At 38.2% G+C, this 17,336-nt stretch overlaps 1 protein-coding gene across 2 annotated transcripts in view; it reads left to right on the top strand.

Moving 5' to 3' along the window:
• Positions 1-3,573: 3,573 nt before the first annotated feature.
• Positions 3,574-17,336, top strand: part of gnai2b (guanine nucleotide binding protein (G protein), alpha inhibiting activity polypeptide 2b) — a 55,694-nt gene continuing 41,931 nt past the window's right edge. Inside the window, exon 1 of one of the 2 annotated variants that reach the window (XM_042507258.1) lies at positions 3,574-4,355. In XM_042507258.1, coding sequence (XP_042363192.1) covers positions 4,238-4,355 — 118 coding nt within the window. In that variant the 5' untranslated portion in view covers positions 3,574-4,237. Of the gene's footprint in view, positions 4,356-12,116; positions 12,177-17,336 lie in introns of those variants that run through there. The other variant, XM_042507272.1, reaches the window with a different exon arrangement.

Below are 17,336 nucleotides of genomic sequence, written 5' to 3'. Positions count from 1 at the left end.
GAAATTCTTGATGAATTGACATCATTGGGGTCCACGTTTAACAACAGCAAAATTATATCAAAACATCGTTTTAGAAACTCTCATGTAACTCATGCATTCTTAATCTGCACCTCGTTTATCCAGCGGTTTGCTCAGTGCTTCACAAACACATGCATTTTCACCTAAAGGTGGAGTTTTTATAATAGAACTGAAAGTGACATTTAGCTGATCTCTCCATACATGTGTGAACGGATGTTTTGATATAGTTTTGCTGTTGTTAAACGTGGCCCCATTTGACTTTAACTCATAAAGAATTTTCTCTGGTTTTGGACTTCTCGTTCACCATGGAGGCATGGAACAAAAATGTTTTCTTAATGAATTCAACATAACACAAGGTTAATATCAGGATATCACTTACCTCTGTTGATATATGGTATCCAGTCGTGCAGGTAGTTTTTCATGTACTTTCACGAGTTTTGAGAGTCACTAAAAGGACAAAAATATGTGGACAGCTAAGCAAGTTACATATCGTAAAGCCTATGCAAATAAAACCCCAAAACATTATTGATTAGACACCACTAAAGGAAAGTTGGAAAATATGTTTCGATTGTTTTTATAATTTGGGTGAACCCAGCTAACCTCTGCTAGTTTGAACAATGCCTAGCCAAGCACCGTGAATTTGTAAACATTAACCTGCCGTCTGGCAGAATTTAACAAGTTTTAATTGTACTAATTTGAAGATGTATTAGGCTTTTGTGATTAACGTCTTTGGCTCACTGGTTTGTAATATTTTGATCTGCTTTCACTTGTTGACTATTTAGACTTGAGGTTAATGTTTTGCATGTCGTCATGTCCAGTCTGTCCTGTAGTTGATATAGTGAACACAGTTTTCTTCTGACACTGTCATAGGTAGATGTTATTGTAATACAGTGCAGTTGGCATCTTACAGTGAAGTGTATTGAAGCCTCATTCTGTGTTATAGGTGTTTTAGTGTTAAATTAGTATTATGAAGCCCTTCTTGAAAGATGCTACGTGAAATAATGTTTTAGACATTACTGTTGTGATCCTCCGCCAGTGATGACACACTAATTTTGAGCTTACAGGTCCAATGTGCAGGATTTAGGGGTTATATTGGCAGTATGGGATATAATATAACAAGTATGTTTTCTTTAGGGTATAATCCCCTGAAAATAAGAATAGTTGTGTTTTCGTTTGCTTAGACTGATGAGTTTATGTAGGAAGCGGGCCCTCGTATATGGAGTCCCCCACGTTGCACCGCCATGTTCCTACAGTACCTCAGATTGGTACAGAAGAGGTGGACACCAAACACTGGCTCTAAATAATGACATTTGCCTTTTTGTGTCTGCCACTATAGCAAGCAGCCCCTCCAAAAAGAGTATCATCAGAAAAAAAGAAGATTTTTATAATGGGAAACTGCTTTATTTAGTGTTTGTATCAGTTTAAATTACCAGGTGTGTTTGTTTGGAGAGGATCTTAAGTTATCAGAGAAAAAAGGGTGAGCACACATTAACAGGTGCTGGGCTGGCGGCCTGTCTCTAAACATGCCAAACAGCATCAGAGAAACACTGAATTGTAATGTGAAACTGCTTTATTCAGTATTTTTGCTGGTTTTGATCACCGGATCCATTTATTTTGGAGAGGGAGAGACCTTTGCGGATAATTCTGCTCTGCTAAAAACCACCTGAACAATGAACACTGAGGGAATCCTAACAGGGGAAAGTTTCTACTGGTTGCAATCTGCAATCCTCACTTAATCCTACACACTGTACCTTTAATTTAGGGATGTGGATAGATACTTTCAGTAATCCTTCAGGTGTTTTTGTGTATCACATTAATGCTACAAACTGCATTTAAGTTAACCTTTTAACAGACTACATTTTATAGAGATCACTAATTTACAAGTTTAAAATGAAATAGAAGATTTAAACCTGAAATTAAATAAATCAAAGAAATGTTAAAACAAATACTTGCTGCTCTTACCCAAAGATGGTTTTATATTGTCACAACTCTCAGGCTCCAGAAAAGTCCTGCGTAAATCAGCACTTGTCTCATTTTATTTATATATTATTAATGACTATTTGTTTAGCAGTTTTGATTTTTATGGATAAATTATGAACAACAGCCAAGGAAATACTCAGTGTATGTATCAACCTGCATCCCTTGCTTTTTCACATGTATTTCCTGTGGTTGTTTCAAATGAAGGTTTAGTTTTGTCATGTTCAGTGGATAGAGTTTTGCTTCACTTTAAGGGATCATGCCAAAATAACAACTGACTACCTGCTGCTTTGAAATGCCTTTAACTTTTAAACAGGTACCACAGTTTTACCAGACGCAGTATATCAAATATGCATTTCTCATGTACCTAAACAAATGTATGTGATATTTTATTATAGCTGCTGTTCAAGACATAGATTTATGGAAATGACACGACTATAAAATAATATTAATGATTATATGGTATATGAATTCTGACAAATAAGACGTGGCTTTATAAATAATGTATATAAATGTAAACCTTTTATATTTGTGATGCATATTTACAATAGCTTGTAAAGTGTAAATAGCAGGGACAGTTTTAGTTTGGCAATAAAATAATTGTAGATGTTTTTACATTGTCTCTGTTCTCATCCTTTCCCCTTAAACTAATCCTTATTTAAGCAGCACATATCCCTTATTGTTTTTCAGAGCAAATGAACAAATCAAATTAACTTTAATTATTTGGCTTTTTTGTGTGTATTGCAATGTGTTTGTAAGCCTTTTAACATACTTTATACATTTAATAGACATTTACATCTTGATAGAGATGTCTCCATGTCCAAACATGGTTTAAAGGAGAAGTTTATCTAAACCTGGTCAGTGGTCTTATAGTATCTGTCAAGTCTAAGCTTTGCTTAAAAAACACTAAACCCGAACTTTAGGTCGCCATGATCCCTCACTGCTGACCTTGTTGTGTCAATATACCGCTCCTTGGATCCTCACATAATCCAAATAGCACATACAAAATATTGCACATACATTGCAAATAACACATATAGCGCACGCCCTGATTTAAAAAAAACAATTTAATCATTTTAGAGTTTTGAAACATCTTGTCTACCAGGAGTACATGGGAGTACATGTACAGTTGAAAATTAGCCCGATTGCTAACAATGGCACATTTACAGAAATGTTTATTAATGTGTGTTGTCCTTATAAATAAAATAAATGATATGAAAAGAAAAATGGAACTATTGCACAATCCCTGCAGCCTTGAGCAGCATTGCTTCAAACCCAATAGATGTTACTGATAACTGTAAACTGATTTTTTCTTCGTTTTTTCCTTTTGTAAAACACTTTGAGCTGCATTTCTTGTCTGAAGGGTGCTCTATAAATAAACGTATTATTTATGATCGTTATGTCTTTATGGCTTTACAGAACATATGCCCCAATATACAGTTGCCAGAGAAATGTCTATGTATGTCCATTTGGGGGCGCTGTTAATCAACTCTTCCCTCAGACTGATTCTGTGGTATTTCATTAACATGTGACTCAAGGACCCATTATCCATTTTAACAGCCCGTCCTGCATCTTTGCAAAGACAAACCTGCTCCTGCGCAGTTTAGCCATTCACTGGGAGCAGTTCAGGCTGCTGTACTGTGTTTTGTCGTCTTAGGGGCTGCCTGCATGTGAAATGCAGAGGAATGAAGCTGGCACAGCGCCCACTGCAGTCTGCACGCCGCACTCCTAAAATCACGCCTCGCTGCCTCCCCCTCTAATTGGTTCCACACGAGTCAGTGGAGAGCTCACCTGTTTTAATTGGACTATCGCGACAAGTTGTCAAAGTGACGTCGATGCGACTGCTCGTGCACTTTGTCAGAGGAGTATCTGAGAATTACTGAGGACAACCGACAACGACTGCAGCAGTCGCGCGACCGAGCAACGTGCTGCCACCAGGCCGACAACACCAGACATCCTGTGAATGGGTGCAGGACAGAGGCTGAGTGTGTCGACATGGACCAGCGGTAACAGCCTGCTGTGATAAACCAAATTTTTGGGTGCTTCATCTTTGAGCTTCTACTTGGACAGAAGAGCAGGGACATTGACTTTTTACGCGTGGGTAAAAGCTCCGATTTTCCTCTCTAGAAGGCAGTGCTGGAGGCTGCTCCATCGTTATTCTTGGCATCAGCTGGCACGCTGACACCATCAGCAGTGAAGCCTTTTTTGCGCAAGCGGTCGGTGCGCCCCTGCGTTTGGAGCCATGGGTTGTACGGTGAGCGCCGAGGATAAGGCTGCCGCGGAGAGGTCAAAGATGATTGACAAAAACCTCCGAGAGGACGGAGAGAAGGCAGCCAGAGAAGTGAAACTGCTCTTGTTAGGTAGGTCACAGCTGGTGGTTGCTCCTCTCCTCAAGTCATATTGAGAAAGTAAAAGGAATGTTTGGTGCTGCAGATGAGAAACATCACAACAAATCCACAGACCACCTGATTAAACATTAAAAAACAGGATCTTATAAATAACCCAGCAGCTCAACAAGATGCTGTCGAGGAAATATGAATTTAAAGGAAAAAGACATATAGTTAAGACTTGACCAAGCATCAAACCACAGTTCCTCCAAATAGCCAAGACCTGTGCACATCATTTTAGCTACAGTGCAGAGAAGAAGCCATGCCAATGCTCATGTTTCCAATACTTATACTAAAACACATATATACATAGCCATCCCAAGTGTCCATACGTATACTTTTTGTTCTACCATATGGTTGCCTTGTGCATCGTGTCCTTTTGGTCAGGTCATATCCTTAATTCTGACAACTTTCAGATGAAGACAGGTGACATTCAGCCCCAATCAGACTAAAACACTAAAATATGCATCTTACTTCGACCAGATCAAACAAAAGGCCACGAGAAGGACTATTCACAGCTTTGGGAGTAATAGACAAATATTGTATTGACTGTAGATTATTTAAAAGGGAACTACACCTATTTTCAAAATTCATACATGTTATTCTTCACGGTCCAAAATATTAGAAAACATGAAGAACGTGCTCCTGATTCCAAAACCTACAGTGCTAAAACTCAGTTTTATGATGCTGTAAGTTATAGTCTGGTGCTGCTCCATAGACAGTGAATTTCAAAAGATACTTTAGATGACCCTGAATTTTCTGAGTAAATGGGTACATTATCTGTTCACAGCTGAGAATAAAACAATAGAATAAATAGTGTTTCCCACAGAATAAGAACCTATGTAGCCTTAGGAGTTTGAGTCGCATGGTGGATAATTGATCTGTCCAACCAATCAGAGCTGATCAGAAGTATGGATAAGAGGAGCAGTTGCTGCAGCAGTGAGTGAATGCGAACTTTGAGACATGTTATGCTGCTTTGTCTGTGCCAAGTATGCTCTGCACTCCCAGAGAGTGTTGCAATGAATAACCGAACTGTACTATATTCTGTTACTGATCCTAATGAATGGTTCAGCTCCAAAAATATGAAATCTATACTTGGTGGTAGATGTTTTTATCATAGCGGTCAGCCACAAGTGAATGAATGTGGGAAACCCTGTTTAGTCATTTTGAGAATAGATGTATTTCTAATAGGTCTCACTTGAGTCTTCACAGGTTTATTTGTACATTATGTGTGCTTAATGTAATAATACAGAAGTTGGTTTAGTGCCATGTGGGTGGCAACACATTACAATGAGGGGGACCCCCAGACAAATGTGCTCAGGGCCCCCAAAAATATAGAAATATAGGGCCTATACCTGTGTATCTATTGATCTATCTGTCTATATAAATAAATATATATATATATATATATATATGTGTGTGTGTGTGTATATGCACATATGTATATATGTGAGTGTGTATATATATATATATATATATATATATATATATATATATATATATATATATATAAATAAGGGCTGTCAAATGATTCATTAAAAAAAAAAACCACTTACTTCGCTAATAAAGCTGATTCTGACAAGTACGTTGAGATAAGTCAGATATCATCATGTCAACATGTCACACAGTTTCTCAGAACTTTGAGCTGGCATTTTGCCCTGGAAGCTTAATTCAATAAATCAAAACCTTTGGACTAAAACTAAACACATTAACAGTGTAACACTTCAGCGCCTCGCTCTGAAATACACATCAGTCTGTTCTCACAGAGAAACACAGTAAAAAACAATCCCTGTTTGTCTGCTGACTATAAAAAACATTTTTCATTAAATAGATTCTGGAGCTGGAAAAACACACTCCCCCTCCCTTCTTCTGTATTTCACTCTACTTGCATGTGCGCACTCACACACACACACACACACACACACACACACACACACACACACACACACACACACACACACACAACACAACAAACACACACAAACAAACACACACCCTCCCACTCACTACCACATTCTCATTTCCCTCTTATCCGATTCAGCTGTCTTTGTTTGACATCATCTTGCTCTTGATTTGTCTTTGTCGTTCTTATCGTTTAAATGTGTGTGCACACACATCACCTGACAGATGGCCTGGAATACAACTACTCAGGAATTTGAGGACTCTCTGTGTGTGTGTGTGTGTGTGTGTGTGTGTGTGTGTGTGTGTGTGTGCTGTGGGGAGTGAAAGTGGTGAGGTGGTTGGGCTTGGGCGGGTGTCATCTCACTGCGACGAGCTGTTAATAAAGGACAGGATTAGTGCTGGAGGATGGCTGGTTGTTATGTTTTAAGGCGTTTTGACTGGACTCATACTCACTGAATATCAGTCGTCGAAAGAATCATAATACTGAGTTTTATCCTCAGTTTCAGTCTTAAACTAAGATGTTTATCAATGAAAATCTCAGTTTGCTGTTTGAAGACCGAAAGGCCCTTGTGTAAGTGTAGTTTTTATGCAGTATGTTCTCTCTTAACATACAAACTTCTCAAAAAGAAGGTAGATGGTAGATTTATTGGTCATTTTTTAAACCTTTTAAAAAGTTAAAAAAAACAAATTACTTTTGTTCTTGATCCTGCTGCATCTTTGGAGGTGAAGGATGAGTTGATTAAAATCAGCAGCTACTGTGAAAATTTCATCCAGTTCCTTGGGCATGTTGCCGTTGGTGGCGTCATTCAATTGCTGTCGGTTAAATCTGTAATATCTTGCCCTATTTTGACTCCATGGAAAATCCATCAATGAATTCACCCTGTTTGCTTCCTTGTGTGAGCCACTCAATGTGCTCTTCACACACAGACACTTTTAAATGAGATGTGTATCCTAAAAACATTGTGTATAATGTCAACGAGTGGAGTTGTTGTTACAGAAAGGTTTTAAGGTGACTGCTGACTGAATCGTTCAGCAACAGAACAAACATATTTTTTAAAGATATAGGAAAAAGACGTGGGTTACCTCTGAATTGCTTTCCTCAGCCTTATCATCACGATATATGTGTCTCTGGGCATGTTTCTCCTTAGACTTGTTTTCATGCTCCATATCTGAAATCTAACAGGTGCTATTTATTAACGTGATCTCTGGTATGATTATATCTGTCTAGCATGGAGAGTACGAGACCGTCTCGAAGGTAACTGACCACCAGTTATAGCTTCATATTGGGCCTACAGACATGGGAGTGGTATCAGTCCTCTCATCTAACCCTCAGCAAGAAAGCGAATAAGAGAGATTCTCAAAATGTTAAACCATTCCTTTAACAAACTGGAATAAAGCATCTCAGTTGGGAAAAGTTACTTTTTGACACAGGAGTTTGGTATTTCAAGCAACGTTTTCTCTGTCGTCTGAAGATTCTTACACATAACACTGTGTAATTACTGTAGTTGTTCAAGTCTTCAAATCAGCACTGGCACACCAGTATTTACCCACCATCATGATATTATGTCAGACTAACAAAATCACTAAATGTAGATAATATGACAACACCCTCTGGCTCATTCCTAGTGGCCATTTACTGTACGCAGTGAGAACATGGAGGGGGGTTCAGCTTGCAGACTATTTACTTTAAGGTTGAGTTGAGGACATTACGTATTGCTGTGTATTTGTCTCGCTTCTGTATGAAATTATACCAACTTTCTCTGCCAAAGAGAAGATGAGTCACTTGATGGTAGCCACTGAAGCAGGAAAGGGGAGCATCAAAACCTTTTAATGGCTTGATGGCATTTGGCCAAGACGTTTTTTTCTTTCATCGTGAGTTGTCGGGGGAACCAAAAAGCCTGTTCCTTTTTTAAGTTCTGTCTTTGGGCACAAAATGCAAAAACCAACTGGATTATCTCTGAGGTGTCTGATTAATGTAACAGCTCATGGTAAGTGTCAGTGAGGTCTAAGGATGGCCTGTCAGAATCAAATTATGTGGAGGAGAACAGAGTTTATGAACATTTAGTTGAGCTCTTTCCAGACATAGAGAGCTTTTACGTGTCCTCTAACTGGCCGGGATGATACTTTACATTATATTTCAGCACAGGGCTAAAAAGAAAACTTGACAGGTTCAGAGGACTCTTCTCTCACCACTCAGTGTTGTAAGAAAACACTGATTTCACCATGTTGCACCATACTCAAGAGCTCTAACTAACTGACTAGACGTCTTCTTCAGACCTGGAAGCAGGAACAAAAACTTGTGTTGTATAAATCTGTGATGCAACATCTTGGCATCGCTTACACACACATATATGTAGTGATGAATGATTTTTAAACAACAGTAACTCCCATTTGTTCCATTTTAAATAATTTTTAATCATAATGATGCAGATCTTTTTTAATTCGAGGGTTTCTGTGTGGCTGGAGAAAATCAAATATTACAATATTCTTTTACCAAATACCTCAATCACGATATTTTGCAATATTGTAGGGTTGACTATTAGTGCTTTCATAAAATATTCACACAATGGCATTTTTGATAAAAACTAATTAGTAATGTGGATATAATGACTAAGTGTGTACAGGAAAAAATTACCCCTTTTCCATCAAAGTTAATGTTTGTGCGTATGGTCTTTTTAAATACAGATGAACCTGCTAAAATAGGCAGTAATCCTTTTTCCCATTGCCAGTAGACCAGAGCTGGTAGACCACAGCTTAGTAAACTATAAAAAGCAGTATGGAGGCCAGTGAAAATGTGATGGCGGTTACTTCTTTTCAGTGTTGGAGTGCTGCTCAGGTGGTAATGGATAGTATTTTCTGAGAGCCCGTCAATGCCTCACCTCAGCCAAGGGGCTCAATTTGTGCGTCCACTGAGGTGTTTTATTTCCATCATTGCCATTGGAAGCCAATCAGAGCCGGAGCTGATAAATATCTGTGGCGAGTCATTCAAAAAATGACATCACTTTACTGTAATGCAGTCTTTAAAACCAAGAAAAGACAACACATCCAAAATCTAAGACAATATCTAATATCATATTATGATGAAGATATAAAATCAATATATTGTGTGGCCCCAGGTGTCGGTTTAGAAACATATTAATTCAGGTGTACTCCTACTAGAAAAACAAACAAAAATCTGAATCTGAATTTTGGTGGCTGGTCAGTAATAACATAGAGATCTTATTGAGTGCATCACTCTGAAATTATACCCTTGAGCCTTTTGGACTATTTGAAGAAAAATTGGGTTAGGGATCAGTAACAGACAATTAAGGCGCATCACTTACAAAAAAATCTATGCCAGCTGTCGTATAGTAAAGAGTAGGTATTGAGATTCAAAGGAGAATAGCTGTTTGAAGTTAAGGTAACACTATTATAAATGCAAAGCGATGCAGCTGTTGGTGATGTACAGTTACTGATTTAAAGCCCTCAGAGGGCTGTGCAATGATTTGGTTGCCTGATAAGTTAATGTAGAATGTTGCAGCTATAATAAGGTATTTTTAACCATTCAATTTGTAGAAGCAATGAGATCAAATTTAGCAGAAAAATATGACTGGGCACAAACTAATCATTAATCATCGCTGCTTGTTATGATTAATGATAAAATGTATTCCAATGACCAGTTTTAAGCCCGAATATTATAATTGCTTGCAATCATGACTAATTTATATTCAGCACATGTAGCTATTATCTGTCACATTAGTGATGTCTAATTAACATCGTGTTGCAATCAGAGGGGAATTTCACTTTTAAAAGTATTTTAAGTGGCAAACTGAGGGTCAGTTTCAGTTTCCCTGTAACACATTTTCACAGAGAATGTTAAGTGAGGATATACTCTTATTTTTGCCCAGCTTCTTTCCTTTGAACCCCCCCCCCCTTAAATTAGCCTTCACTGCAGCTTATCTCTAATTCTCACCCCAGGCAGACGATAATAATAGTGCTTCACAGACATGACTCGCTTCTCATGACAGAGATGAGGACTCCGGGTGAGACTGTCCGTCCAGAGATGACAACTTCACAACTACCCACAAACTGAAAGAATATACTTATATGCTCTTAGTCATGTCTCCTCTGAATACCACTAAGTCCTCAATAAATGCGTGCGTATTTATGTGCTGAAATTGCAAAAAAGACGCTCGCTGCAGCCTCATTTAGGATTTGTTACTTTGATGTAGTTGTTGCACCTTCACAGATTAAACAGCTGAGAGTCACTGGTGAGTTTTCTGTGTGAAGAAAATGAACAACGTCCAATAAATCCCTTGATACAGATTATTTCTGGTAGCAGCATAAAAGAGTGACCTCTGCTAGGAGTATCAGAGGCGATTTAAGGATTTTTCTTAATGAGGCGGCTTGGCTCAGGGTCACAGTGGACTAATGAGCAGAGACACATCTTTCAGGCCTTGTGTGTGTGTGCCTTTGAGTCTGTGAATGAGATGATGTGTGTGTATATATGGGAGAGTGTACATGTGTTTGTGTTTACTTAAGGTCATTTTTTTAGCCACTCGAGGGCAGACAATCTTCCACACACGTCATGACAGACACACTTGTGACATAACCTTTCTCTGTTGTAAAACAGCGTTTATACGCAGTGCAAAGGGTCAACAGCAGCACTGTCACTGATAGCCAAACTGTGCTGTAGGTTCTGATCGATAGTTCACTGAAGGAGCGGGCATACAATAATATTGCAGTGTTTCAGGGTATATTGTGATAATGTGATGTGAAAAAAAAATACTATTTAAGGAACATACAGTTGCTACAAAATAAATGTCACAGTTGTTTTTTCAACATAAATGGAACAGTTCATCTTCAGATATGAAACTGAAAAAACAAAACTGAAACATTCAACATCACATACAGCAAGGAGCTTTTTTTATAAAGTGAAAATTAAAATAAAAAATGAATAAATAAAAATTGTTCTCTGAGGTTTTAAAGAACTACAAGTTCCTCCAACTAAAGGTGCTGACATTTTCTTTGTACTTTTTAATTAATTAATTGTATCCACAGTCATTAAAGTAAAAAGTTGATACAGATCATCTGTTGACTCCTACTCTGTTACGTCATAACTACCAGCAATAGCTGCTAAAAGAGCTATAGCTGTGGCTTTTGTGTTTCTTCGTCTTCTCAGCCTTATCCTCAAAATATATCAAATGGTTATGTGACTTCTGCAACAAATCATTTGGGAGATGGGGCTTGCACAGTTATGTTGTTCATTTTTCCCCCCATTTGCCTCTCCTGCAAATGTGACAATTTGGTTGTTGTCCCTATGTGCATGTGCATCTCTTTACTAGTTGCTTGTGAAGCATTTCAGGGTAAAGATGTCTGATTTAGATTCCTTGAAAGATGAGTATGAACAGTTTGGGCATGAATATCATCTATCTAACTAATCTGAACTGAGCATTAAAACTTAAAAAAGCCATAATGTTAGCATAGTGTAACATACACCGTTAATATTATTAGATTGTGTTTCTTCTATTAGCATTATCTTTTGTCTGATTTCTGTTTTGGGGATAATCATGCTCTAAATTTTGGAACTACAGCTCCCATAATGCTTTGGGGGCTGTAAACAGGAAGTAAAATGATTCAACAGGGTCAGTGAGATGCACTGTGTTCTTCAACTTAAACCTTGTGTTTCTTAGCCTGTATTTGTTGACATTTTGGCGAATTGGAACAATTAAAAGTATGCCGAAGTAGCTGTTAGCAGATCCTGTTTACACTGTAGCGATGGATATACATGTAACTGCCACTGGATTACTTTGAAACTGGAAACCACTTAAAAATGTGATACCTCTCAAGCAAGTTCTGGAGTTACAAGGAGACTGCCTCCATGAGCTGTGAGTCTCCTACTGCTGAATGATGGTAAGCAGGCCAAATTAGCCAAACTCCTGTTTTTGGAATACCAGCATGCAAATCTCCTGTTTCTGTGAATAACTTTGAATTGTTGCTTCTGGAGGTTTCTGCAGAGATATCTGATTTCTGCCTATTTGTAGGAACTTCTTCATAGTTATTCCTAGTAGACCTGGACTGTGTGTACAGAAGAGTGAATGAAGGTAAAGCCACCTGGGCACTGATGTAATTTTGAGGTTATTTACAACATGCTCTGCATTTTATGTTACTGCAGTAGGAGTACATTTATCTGCTGACTTTGTGATACCTGCAGTTGTTATCCAGCAGTTTTCCGCAGCCTTTGAAGTTATAATGGAAGTGTTGGATGAGAGCTGTGTTTAATTAACTTACATATTTATCAAAGCTCACAAATAAATGCAAAATAGTAATCTGTTCCAAAGTCCATTCTCAACCCTGTATTATGCAGATGACAGCAGCTGATTCTTACCCATCTTTCATTTTCCAATCACATTTCCATTATCAGCCCCATTTATAATTTAGCACGCTTCTTTTATCTCTTTCCCTTCTCATCCTTTCATATTCTACTCAACCTCTTTCGTACGGTAGGTGAATAGTGTAAGACTGCCTCAGCAAGCGGTGAAGTCTTTTTTAAAATAAAGGCGTAACGTGTGTCAACATCAACCCACTCATGTAAGTTACACTTGACATGAAAGACAGTTAACGCAGGAGATGCTGGATGTGACTTGGTATGATCATGACCTTTTGATTGGTTTTGCAAAAAATAAGTAGGCTTTAGAATGAGAACAATATAAAGGATCAGAGGAAGAGTTAGTAGATGACAGAGGATAAGGCAAAAAGAAAGACTGTGCTAAGGATATTTATAAATCCATGTAATTAATTAGAAAGAAAAAAATCAGGCCAGATTAAATGGGAACGTTTAATATTCTCTTTTAAAATTTTGCGTTAGTAAAGACATTTTGTCAGCTCAGAGGACGAAATTAAAATTTGAGGTGACAAGGATATAGTGTGAGACCATTCATCAGAAAATAAAGGAACTTCATGTCATTATTATTCTTAAGTGAAAGCATAATCAAGATTACATTTACACAGAGATAGAAAGCAGGAAAGTGTGAATGATCTCACAGTAAGGTAAAGCCCATAAAGATGCAACTAATTGTTGCTTTCTTAAACAGTTCATCTGTTAGTTTTACAACTAATCTTTAGATAGTTTAGGCTTTAAAAAATAAAAAAAAAGTTTAAGGTGATGTCATCAAACTGTCTATTAGTAGGCCAGCAGCAAAAAGTACAGTTTATTCTGTTAACACCAAACAAAAGGTAAATATATTTACTTCAGAGATGCCAGAGTCAGGGAATGTCTGGCATTTTTGCTTCATAATTGAGCATGCAATCAAAATGCGTCCTCTGCTCATTAAAAAGCGCACACTGTATACACGGTACCAGCTGTAGGTCCTGGACTGTAAACAATGTGATGAAACAGGAGTATTCCCTCTGTGGATGATTTTCTCTCACTCTGAAAATAGGCGCAAATGACTAATTGCAGTTTGAAAAAAATGTCAGAACACTTTAAAGGGCAGTGGGCCACATGAAATGTCGATGTGATCAGATTTGATTTATGCACCTCTGCAAACATCCCACATAAATTGTTCCCTGACTTTGTTCAGTGGTACAATCAAAGCGTGAAGAGGAGAACAAAAGAGATCTCTCATGTCTCACATGTCCTACCAGCCAGGTTGTTCCACAGAGAGGCTGGTAACTCTGCAGGTATATTGCAGTCACTCCTAAATGTGCCAAATAATATCCTTTAGTTGAACCATTATATTTCAAATTTCTGTATTCTGCAGAGGTGGTAGACTAAAATGAAATGCTGCTGATGACAGACTGTTGAACATACAATATGTGCATATAAAGGCCCAGTTCACCCTAAAATCAAGTATACATATTTTTCCTCTTACTTGTACTGCTATTTATCAATTGCGATTGTTTTAGTGTGAGTTGCTGAGTGTTGGAGATATCGGCCATAGAGCTGTCTGCCTTCTCTCCAAATGCAGTGAAACCAGATGGCCCTTGTAGCACTCAAAGCACCAAAAAATATATTTGAAAAACTCAACAGCAATGTTTCTTTCCAGAAATCATGACTCAGTTTCTCAAGATAAGTCACAGACCTTGTTGTGAGCAGTTTTTAATGTAGGAACTATTTTTTCTCTACCAAACTACACCAGCCAACCATATCACTGTGCAGAAGAAAGCGTGTGTCTGCTCATGGACGAGAGGCTTTTGCTCGTGCCAGTCTGAGATGTAAATGTTATTTAATCCTCCTCCGGTGAGCTGTAACAATAGTGGCTGTAGTTCATTAGAAAGAAAATAGTTGCTACATGAAACTGCTCACATCAAGATCTGTGGATTATTTGGAGTAAGCGTCTCATGATTTCTGGAAAGAAACATTGATGTTGAGTTTTTCTCTTTCTTTTCTGTCTTTTTTTTTTTTTTGGTGCTTTTATCACTACAAGCTGAGTCCCAACATTATATTCAAGAGAAGGCAGACACCTCTACAGCCAATATCTCCAACACTCGCCAATTCGCACAAAAACAATCTAGGGTGATAAATAGCTCTACAGGAAAAAGGAAATATTTGTATTTTGAATTTTGGGGTGAACTGTCCTCTTGAAGCACCATCTTCAGTAGCAGGTAAAATAAGGTTTGTCAGTGAGGTTTTATTGAATGTCCCATTGAGCCACGCCAGTGAGCCAACAAGGACAATCCCAGAGCCCTGACACTGGATTATCTCAACGGATTTCAGCCATCAATAATTGTGTCAATGCCATCTGTGATTTTCGCAGTACAACAAGCAGCTCTGTTTTTGGAGATCAGAAGTAATTTATTCCAATAGAGGGTGATTTAGGAACAGTTATCAACTGCATCCCCTTGTGGCCATATCAACAGTTTGGGTTTTCTAAGACAAAATTGTGTCATCAAAACAACGGAAAGTAGAGGGAGCAGTAGCGACCAATAGTTTTGGCTGGTGCAGCAACAAGAACAACAACTTCACTGGCTTTGCACCCATGCACACAAATAATTCTGCTCAAAGGAATGCACGACTAAGCCTAACACACAGCCACTGCAAATGAAACCTCAGGGTTTCGGCAGTGCTGGGCGAGAGCTTCACATAACATTTTAATTTGATCATAAAAGCATTTTCAAAATGCTAACTAGTTTTTCACAATGAATATCTTTATATAAGTTTATAAAGATATTGTGGCAGTGATGAACAATGTGAGCGTTGCTCCCTCATCACAGAATTCCTGCTGCATGGAGAGGTATTTGGCCCACAGTTAAACTTTCAGAAATTTGGCAGCTTCATTGTTGAGGGTGCCAGTCATCTTTTCTCTTTCCTGTTAACATTTTTGGAGAAGCAATTAGCTTACATAATGTTCATCACCAGCTGCTGAAAGGTTTAAATGTCTGCTTAGCAGCAATGTGTGTTCAGTGTATTCAATAGCATTTATATTCTTATATTCAGTGGCTTGGATGCAGAGTGCATGAAGTTGAAGCTCCATATGCCAACATTCAAGGTTGCTCATTGATTTGCCTCCCAGCTGATTCCTGGCATATCCATCACCCCCCCTTTCACACACTCATTCATAAAATCATAAAATATAGAGTAGCTTGACCGGTTACTCATAGTACTGACCAAAGGATACATCACACATTTGTTCTGCAAGTCATAAGCACATGCACAAAAATTAAGTTTTGATATTTAGTTAATTAGTGCGCGTTTATCACAGGTAGTCATTTTTTATTTTTTTTTTTGGCTTTGCAGGCCCAATTTTCATAGTAAACAAGACCTAAATCTGCAAGTAAGTGTGGAGGGAAAACACTCAAAAACCCTTCATTAGTTAAAAATTGGATCAAACCTCTTGACTTGATCAAAGGGAACTCCCTTAAGGACTAACGGTTCCATGTGGGCCAGTGTTACAGTGATCTAGGTCAACAGTGAGGTCTACAGAGGGCTGCAGGAATGACATTTATATGAATGTCAGCATGGAAATTAGCATCACCCTGGTTCTATTGAGTAAAGGCCTTTGGGATTATTTATTGGATTCTGGATTATTGCTGAAAATAAGCCAAACAAAAGTTTGCGATACTAACATGTTTTGTTCAGTAAGATAATCTTCACAAATGAATGCCACTTTTATGATTTCTGACGCATACATGCAATCGTTAGGTGAAAAGCTAATGTTAGGCTATAAATGGACTACACAATGATAACATGACTTCAGTGTTGCCACCACATGGAGGCTTTGAAGCCGTATTCGGTGTGATGACTAAGTGGCAACTTCTGAGGCTGAAAAATGAAGCCAACAACAGAAGTGCTAAAAACTGCAGCTCATTGAATGGCCACTTGAAGCTGGCTCCAAAACAGAGTCAATCCCCATCGATCCCCGTGTTAAAATGCCCAACTTTACAGCAGAAATAAAAATGTTTACAGCCTGGTACAAAAAATTAGTTTAGGTCAGTTATTTCAAAATTGATGCCAACTCTATTGAGATGATTTCTTTTATAACTCACCTTTTTCCAATTTATTAAGGCCTAAAGTTATGCATAAGGGGGACTGCTTGAGTGATGGCCTGTCTGCGAGTCATTGCTACCTGTTGCTACAGTCTGTGAGTCGCTCCTCCATGACAACGATGACACCGATTGAAATGTCAATCTTGAGACTTTAAAACAGCAGCCTACAAATTACTGGGTAACCTCCCAGTAGCTCCATCCATTATTTCTGCAGTCTATGGTGATGACGCTCTGTCACCGCATTTAGCCACTTACTAGCAACTGACCTTTTAAGACACATAAAGGCTTTAAAATTTTAGAATGGGGTATTTACAGATGTATTTTATATAACAAAATAAAACGTGAAAGTCTCTCAAGATTGTGTTAACCACACCCTAATTTGAGACATATAACCAAAAACCCACTCAAAAAAAAACATTGACTTCGAGAGGAGGGAACCAGAAGTGCTAAAATGCTAATTCTTGTCCATGTTTAAGGACTCATTCCTGCACCACTCTACAGAAGCAATACAGGGTAACATAAAAGTCTCAATAGGGCAAACGAGCTCCTGAGTCTGTGATGCAGCTCGTACATTAGTCTCCAGGA

The sequence above is a fragment of the Plectropomus leopardus genome, chromosome 2, assembly GCF_008729295.1.
Source record: "Plectropomus leopardus isolate mb chromosome 2, YSFRI_Pleo_2.0, whole genome shotgun sequence".
Taxonomy (NCBI): domain Eukaryota; kingdom Metazoa; phylum Chordata; class Actinopteri; order Perciformes; family Serranidae; genus Plectropomus; species Plectropomus leopardus.
This window is presented reverse-complemented; position numbering and strand designations above follow the sequence as displayed.